The sequence below is a fragment of the Branchiostoma floridae genome, chromosome 4, assembly GCF_000003815.2.
Source record: "Branchiostoma floridae strain S238N-H82 chromosome 4, Bfl_VNyyK, whole genome shotgun sequence".
Classification (NCBI taxonomy): Eukaryota; Metazoa; Chordata; class Leptocardii; order Amphioxiformes; family Branchiostomatidae; genus Branchiostoma; species Branchiostoma floridae.
Genome location: NC_049982.1, coordinates 11,800,898 through 11,809,553, shown reverse-complemented (window position 1 = coordinate 11,809,553; position 8,656 = coordinate 11,800,898). Strand labels below are relative to the sequence as shown.

At 41.7% G+C, this 8,656-nt stretch overlaps 1 protein-coding gene across 5 annotated transcripts; it reads left to right on the top strand.

Annotated features, from left to right (window-relative positions):
• The first annotated feature begins 1,277 nt into the window (after positions 1-1,277).
• On the top strand, positions 1,278-8,493 carry LOC118412938 (DEP domain-containing protein 1A-like). Of its 5 annotated transcripts, none has more exons than XM_035816005.1 (12): positions 1,278-1,338; positions 1,948-2,048; positions 2,262-2,521; positions 2,918-3,106; positions 3,303-3,433; positions 3,868-3,915; positions 4,367-4,516; positions 5,231-5,740; positions 6,004-6,176; positions 6,327-6,512; positions 7,093-7,239; positions 7,607-8,493. In XM_035816005.1, exons 2-12 carry the CDS (start codon positions 1,983-1,985, stop codon positions 7,748-7,750), a joined length of 2,004 nt encoding a protein of 667 aa, XP_035671898.1. In that variant the 5' UTR covers positions 1,278-1,338; positions 1,948-1,982; the 3' UTR covers positions 7,751-8,493. The 5 variants fall into 5 exon arrangements, with proteins under 5 accessions (XP_035671898.1, XP_035671897.1, XP_035671896.1 ...); XM_035816004.1 differs by lacking the exon at positions 1,278-1,338 and adding an exon at positions 1,345-1,520; XM_035816003.1 differs by lacking the exon at positions 1,278-1,338 and adding an exon at positions 1,345-1,545.
• Positions 8,494-8,656: the final 163 nt, after the last annotated feature.

Genomic DNA, 8,656 nt, shown 5'->3' with positions numbered 1-8,656 from the left:
GGCGCATTGTCGGCCTCGGGTCTGAGAACGCTAAACTATCTCAGCTTGTGCAACAAGAAGGGAGAGCATAAATCACTTGCTCACTGTAAAGCTAAACTTGTATTGACCAAGGGGGGTACTGTATAATTACATGTACCTCCTTGTTCTCTATGCTAGTATGCCATGTTGACATATGCAATCTTAGTAGTCACATAGCATTTTTGAGGCTGTGGATTGTTATCCACTGTACAATTTTTGTGTCCAGGACAGAGCCCAATCCTCTCCTTCCACTGACAATAATCTCTCCAACCCCCTTGTACATTGTAGTTGGAGTGGGGAAAGTACTGTTAACAGATTTTGTGACATGTCAAAGGATTTGAACCCAGGACCCCTGTTTTCTAGGTCTAACACCCTAAAGCATTTACCGAACACAGTACTGGTACAGTACTTGAATGTGTTCCTGACAGCTGCAAGGAAGGCCTCCCAGACACTTTCCCGAAGGGTCCAGCCAGTGGACACTGGCAGGGTTGAAAATTAGCAATTACTATGCCTGTCAATCAGCTAATTTGGCTGAGTGCTAAATGATGGGGGTATGAATGGGGGGATCTGAGTAGCCTGACGTGATAGCCAGGCCAGGTAGACAGGCCAGGTAGCCTGGCCTGGTAGACAGCCCAGCCTTTTAAGCGAACCCGTATATATAGTGCTTAACGTTACCAGACCCCATTCCCCAATACATGTTGTTGTAAGATTGGCTGTCCAGTCCATCCATAGCTTCTATTTTCATTGAACCTGTTTTTTCTAGAAGCAAGGAGCATCAGACGGGGCCAAGCCTCCATGCATATGATTAGAGCCAGAAACCGTAACCCTTGCAGCCTAGTCAGGCCTAGTAGACAGCTCTGCCTTTTGTCAAGGAGGTTTCAACCTCCTTGCTTTTGTGTAAACCCTTACATCAACTTCTCGTTGCGAAATGCGAGGCAGCAGAACCATTTTTCGCTTTAAGAATGGCACAGACCAAAGCTACGTAGCCGTCACACACACACACCTTGCGTTGTTAACGTTGAAATATGTTGGCGTTATACTATTTGTTGTTATTAGCACAACCTTGGGCGGTCCTATTATAGAGGGATTATTTCGAAACAAATTGCGTAATTTTACTATCATATAATGTACCATTTCCATATGCTTTATCTACTAAAAATAACCTTATTGTATTAACAGAAATACTAACATATAATATTAGCTTGTTGTTAGTTGACTCGAGGACAAAAAGACAAAAAATATAGCAATTTATCATTCTACCACTCCTAAGGAATGAATGGTTTCGTCCGGGGTCACAACGGTCACATTAGCGTTTGCCCGGTAAGTTTGAATGCGACGAGACGCCGCTAATAGTTAAAGTACAACTAAAGCAAACAGACGCTTGGAATCATTTAAACGCCGTTTCCACGCGATGCTATGCTGACCATTATGCGTGTAGCGTAACGTTGAACGTCAGCTTGTCTTTGAAACGCGACGTTTGCGGTCGGAAAGGCTCCGAGAAGGTAGAAACTGCAGGGCCACGCCGAGGTGACCTCCCCTGGGGCGAGCTCCAAACTTCACTCGTTTCGTCGTCTAGCCGCGCGTAGTTCAAGTCTTTTCCTTTCTGGCTGCCGTTGGTCGCCGCTGTTAAGGTTGCACGTACTTTCTAACCGTTTGCAAATAGTCACGTTGTCCGTAGTATTAACGTTATATGTTCAACTTGATAAGTAGTGCCTGCCTGCTTGCTAAATAATTTCAGGTATCAAATTATGGTGTGTAGCCGTGGCGCGTGACTGTTGTTGGCGGCGTGCTACTAGTATTTGCTATCAGCCTTATAGAGTTATGATATAATTTATATTATTAGAGGGCTACTAGATAAACAATCTGGTGCAAGTGTAACAGTGGGGGTTGAAGCTGAAGTCTCGTTACATTGTTATATAAAATTTGCAGGTATATCGGCAGTGTGCAGAGAACAGCCCACAAGAATGGCAGCTTATCCGTCCAGTACAGCAGTAGGCAGTACAGCAGAACCCTACAGGGCCACCAAACTGGTCAGTACATAATTTATACAAAGACGTCCTTTCACTGTCTTAGGACAAAATGCATGTACATGATCACTACATGTTAACAAATAGCTGTTGCAGGATTTGCAAGAAACACAGAAACACAGGAAGTAAATTAGTAATTCTACATTTTTTTATCCAGTTGTAGAGATTGAATTATATTTTGAATAATTGTACATTTGTATTTTGGACACTTTCCAGTGGAATGCAGCCATCGAAGCCTTCTGCCAGGGCATGCCAACAGGCACACGCCGGTTCCTGCTGCGTCAGTATGACAGCGCGTTCACGGCCAGCGAGGCAGTGGACTGGCTGCATCAGTACCTGAGGAGTAGCGATGACTTTGGTCCTTCAGTCACCAGGCACCAGACTGTTCAACTCCTACAGAAGTTTCTCACTGCTGGGATATTCACCGAGGTCCGTGGCAAGGGGAGTAGCTTTCAGGACAACAAAAATATCTATAGGTGAGGCGTATTACTTTGTGCAAACATTTAGATTTAGTGGAAGACAACAGTTCTTTGCCAAAAAGATGCAATAATATACATGTATTACAAACAACAGGTGTGAATTTTCTCAAACTTAAACCTTAGATAGTTTGACTGAGAGACTGTCATAGAATGTGCCTTGATGACAGTGGTTTGAAGTACATACTGTGATTCCCTGAGTTCTAACTCACAAGTCAAGATGATTAATCTGCCAGCAATATGGATCAAAAAGTTGACGACAGACTTTTACTCGTCTATAAACTTGTACATATTTTCTGAAATTCTGATGCATATGTTGTAGAAAGGCAAAAAAGGTAATGAATTCTGTCTTTCAGGCCTTTTGGATTATCAATGTACAACATTTTCTGCCAACAGATTTACATGTCCAGAGCCCTGTCCAACAGTGTGCAGTCAGGCACCCTTATCCGTTAGAGACACCAACACCTTGTCTGTAGAATCGTGTCCTGGGGAGAAAACAGGCAAACCACTCAAAGCAAAGCCACCAGTGCCTCCTGTAGATCCACAACTAGAACTGCAGGCGTGGAATCAAGCCACTTTAAAAAGGTCTGTACTTTTCTTCTTCGCTTAACATCAGTTGCATTGATACAAATGTACATTGTATTATCATAATCTTACGTTTTTAGGTAACATAGTCTGCTTATGATCAGTCTGATTGTCATTCAGATAGAATGTATACATACAGCTATATTTTAATGTTTGACTGTAAATTGACAGATTTGTTTACATTCACCTGTTCCAGACTCACAGAATTGTTGGGAGAAGACTGGGTCTGTAGAATGATAGACAACTACTGTGTCAACGGCAGCCACATGAAGCACAATGTCACCAGAAGGAGTCGATCTGGCATTGTGGAGCCGACAGCTGAGCAAGGTTTGTACAGCTGTTTGTAAATTCAACATTACTAATAAATGTACATTACTATCAATTTTCTTCGAACAATGACTGTTTATTAAAGGTAGAGAACGTACCTCCAAATTTTCGATGTCTGTCAGTACATCTTGGACGCGGAGAATGGTCTAGTCTCAATCTCGTGAGAGAATAATAAATGTACATTTTTTTCAGTTGGGGACATTTGGACAGTATTTTTTTATGCAATGTGTTTAGTTCTCTACATCCCACCCCAGACACAGTGAATATAGTGACACAATTAGAAAATCATTTTGTAGTCAATATGTTGACCAACAACACGTCAAATCTCTTAATGGACAGTCAATATGTTAAGTCTTCTTTATTATTCTATACATGTACATCGCTGACACAATTGTTTGTATCACATGTTTGCACAAATTATGTCGTCTTTACAGATGATGTTCCACACTGGGTGCTGTCTGCAATGAAGTGTCTGGCCAATTGTGAGTACATCTGTACATCTGTACCATATGCTTAACCAAGTAAAATTCATCAAGAATCAACACATTCATTCAGTTATCATTAATATTGCACAGTGTCATGCCCAACAATTGATGAAGTGACTGAAGATCAGGATATAAATTATTCTCTTATTCTGTACATGTTGCTTAACTCTGATCATCCAATGAGTTTGCAGGCTTTGTGATATTTTTGGCTTTAATATGCCGAGTATTCTCTTGATCATATAAGGGATTGATCAATGTTCACGAGTTTATTTGATAAGGTGGGTTTTCAGGCAAAAATCTTGGATGATTTTGAGATCTACTGATGATCAACAAATTAACACACACGCACCATTACTAGTACTATGAGTGCAGTATATTCCTGATGGATACAATCAAATACAGTGTACATCTCATACATCTAAGGCTAAGCTCCTGCTCCTGTTGTCAGGGCGCACTGGCGATGAGCAGTCAGGAGAGTGGCAGTCCTGTTACTCTGGGTTTGAGCTGGATGTGCTGAAGGTGATCTCCGAGTACTTCCAGGGCCTGGAGCAGCCTCTCCTCCATCCTGTGTCTGCCAGCCTCATCAATAGGCTGATGGGTGAGTCATTTTGTGTCCTGAACAAGGATAACAGCTACAGCTGGGCTTTCAACAGTTTCCAGAGTCATAGGATCTGTGGACATATCATGCCTAGTCTTGTACAGTTGAAACATTGAAGATTTTTGTTACCTGAGTAGCAAGGGCCACTAAAATTCAGGAAATACCCATTGAAAGATATTAAAGTTTGGCCTCGACAGTCCACAAGAAACAGTTTATGGTGGGTATGTAAATTTTAGCCATGTCATGACGAAACGTTAAACACACAAAGCATTTACTTCCTGGCACATGGTCGTAACTTGACCGAGTATCTAATGGTGTTGGGTGGTGATGTGTGGTAGGAGTAAATGGAATTTTCCAGGGACAACTGCCTGGGACTTATAGTGCAATTTCAACACCTGGCTTGGTTTGCTTAATGGTAGTCTGACTGAGAGTCAGATAAATCAAGTTGTTTGATACAAGTGTTGTACGTTAATTGGTCTATCTGTTGTATAACATTAACGACCATTCTGATAAGGAACAGATATAATAGAACTGATTGAATCATTGATATGCAAATGCAGGACAATCTTTGGACAAATTAGACTATGTATATATATGCTTGGAAGTCTACCTAACACATTTATTGAGATAATTGCAAGACACAAATAGAGGTAGAGGTAGTTGCTGATTCTTTGACAATGGTATATGGTACATAGAAAATCCCTTTCTGACCAGGCTTTACCCAAGGTGGGCACGGCAGCAAGGAACCATTGCTTCTGCACAAAGATGTCCAGCGCAAGACACGACCCAACACTGTGAGGAGAATCAAATCTTTCTCCATGATGTCGAATGACAAAAAACAAAACTTCGTCAAACGGTACACAAGCAGCCCTGGCCTGTCTCGAGCAGCCAGCCATGACTGTCTGTCTGGTGAGAGAAGTATCTCCAGCAATGATGTATCTCCTGAAGGTCTCAGCAGCATATCACGGGCTACCAGTTATACATGTCTGTCTGGGGAAAAGAGTCTCTCCAGCGGTGGCTTAAATTCACCCCAACATTATGGAGTCAAACCCAGGGCCCCACGAGGGAGAATGTTTTCCATTGTCGGCTGGAGCAATCCCAAGTTGAACCAAGTTACCGACTCCCAGGAACCTTCAGGCTTTCGTACGGGACCTGTCTCCGCCGGGCTGGTAGGTGGACTCAGACGCGGCATTGCTCGTATCAAGACGACCAGGCAGGGTACAGGTAATTGTGATGGCGTCTCAGGAGTGGACATACTCACAGCTCTGCACAAGGTGCTTCCTAACCAAACCTTCTGGCTTGGTCCCCACCCACCCCCTCCCCCATCTGTGGTGTGCTATAAATGCCAAACTTCCTGCACTTCTGTCTTGCCCCTGTAGAATGGACTACAGTAGCTGTTGTAATGGGTGCATGCCAACACAATAGAAACCGGAAACATCACACATTCTAATGTCTACCTTTATGTGGTTTGCAAACTTAACTTGCAGATGATGAACATGTCCATGTGCAGATGGCCACCACTACGGAGGCACTGCAGCTGTGCTGTCTGTTGTCTCATCCAAACGACTACCGTAAACTGCAGCTGTTGGCTAGGTTCATGACGTCCGTGGCCAACAACCCTTCCCTCACACTGCACCCAAGTCTTCCTGCCAGAACACTGGTGGGTGCTAAACATTTATGATGCATGTACTTAATTGCAATCAGCCATTATCAACACAAGCAATAATTTGTAGTACCTACTCTTGTACTGCTATGTGATAATCTGTGTATATATAATATTATTTGAGAGCTAACTGTTCCAATGCTGTAGATGCTGAAGATCTTCACCTGGTGTATCGTGAGAGGCAATAGCCACCAACAGAACCAGTATGCCTATGACTTTGGGGCCATGCAGATGGCCTCCTACCTCCTGGACCACCACAAGGACATCCTGGTGTCTCCTCCAGACTTACAGCACAGAGTACAGAGGCTGCTTCTCAGGAGCAGGCCAGAGCAGGTGGGAACACTTGGGTTTCTGTGCTGAAAATGGGCATGGCTGGATATGATATACTGTACACAAACTATATGCATGTGCCATGTTGGATGAATACAGCGATAAAGGACCATATTTTGTGTATGTGCATGTGTATGTTTCATTCCAAACTTTTTACCCTTCACATTTGATATTTACTTGCTGTGTGACTAAGGTCTTCTTGCTCTGCACTTTACATCAAAAACTCTAATGGTTTACATGTACCTTGTGAGTGTTCATAATCATATCACTCAAATTTGCCACCAAGTATTGGACAGTAACTGTGATAGAAAACAAAAATTATACTACTCCCTGATTTAAAAGAATTGCCTTTTCCATCCAAGAGTTGATGATGTACAATATAATGTTACTTGTACATATAGGTACTAGCCTGACTAAAGTCGCCCCCTAGCGGCCAGCCCTACAATTGCCGCCGCCCTAGGAGGGGGTCATTAACCCCAGCCAGAGATTGTGTAAACACAGGCTAATGTAGGTACTAATAGTCCATAACCCTTGTCCACCCTATTATTACATTGAATGTTGTGCATGGACTTGTTGTCTGCAGAGGGTCACCTACTGCAAGCAGATCAGCAGTGAGGAGTTTGAGAACCAGAAGCTGAGTCTATCCCAGCATGCCCTGGGAGAACTGCTACAGTCCATCCTCAATGACACCCGCATGCCAAATAAGGTCAGGCAGAGGAAGCTCAAGCAGGTGACAAAACATATTCACTGTAACAAGATTGTGTACATTATCAACTATCCTGTTACACAAGGCTTTCATATCCAATTTTTTTTGTTTATTGAGGAACACCATTAAAAAATACATTTTGTAATACTACTTGTACAAAAAGTATACTCCTGAAAATTTACATCAAACAACTTAAAATTACATATGAAGGAACCATGCTAACAATTACTTGATGATATACCTAGCAATTAAGCTACATGTAGCAGAGGCAAAGGTGTTCCATTGTTGTGGTATACTGTGTGAAGTATTCTATCTTAAACCCCCGAAGTTTGCTTTATGTGGATTTAGCAAGACTTTAGCGGGACTGAAGCTGAATTTTTCCTCTCCACAGTTTAAGGAGATCTATCCAGACATCTATGCTGAGCATGTTGCAACAGAGAGCAAGGAGAACCTTGCACGGGCACAAACAACGGCCAAGCAGACTTTTCCTAAAATCAAAAAGCCACTGCTAAAGCTGAGTGGTTTGCGATTTTAGTCGCCATGTGGGGCAATGCGAGATGATGTCATTGATGTATAGAGATGTACAGATCTAAGGCTATTTTTGTGTGAATTGTTTGTAACAATCAAGTTAACAATTATGTACAATGATAATTTTGTAAATAGAAACAATAATTGTAAAGACAACAGATAATATATCCAAACCACGTCATTAATGAAATTGACCTTTGCATCACAGTTTTGGTGTGGAAGGGGACACATCCCAAACACTGTCTGTCACTTTCCTATGACTTTATGTTTTTTTTTTCCTTCTTAAGACTGAAATTGTTCCAGTTGGTTATTGAACAAGTGAAGTCAGTTATTAGAAAAAAGTAGTAGTAGTAGTTAGAAAATGTAGGATTATCTGTTTCTGTATAGGTTAGCCTTAGTTTGACTTTAAGTCATGTCTTTGTTTGTAACTTTTGTTTGTCCCTGTTCAGGAATGTGTGATTTCCCAAACAGCCTCACCAATATGTTGAATGTGTATATCAGATCACATTTATGCTTGCACTGACAATTCACATCTTACTCTAGATATCTTACACAATCATGATTTTGTATAATTTGGAATGCTCTTCTAAGTTTTACTTTCAGCACATAGCCTAGATGATTTTTGTAAGAAATCAGTGTGTAGGCAATAGTAGTCATTGTAGATTTGTTTTGACAGTAGGTTGTAGAGCTGAATGTTTCATGTAAATTGATAACATAATGTTGCACTATCATTAAAAAAATTTGTTAGTCTTTTAACATTTAGTCTCGTCTGATCACTGTGAATTGGGATGAATGCAAAAACACTTGTCACGTATAAGGAAATTGGCAAATTTCTGAGACAAATAATCCAAAGTGCTGCAACGAGCCTCAGGAGTCAGGATGAGTGTTGTGGACTGCAAATCTGAATAGTTAG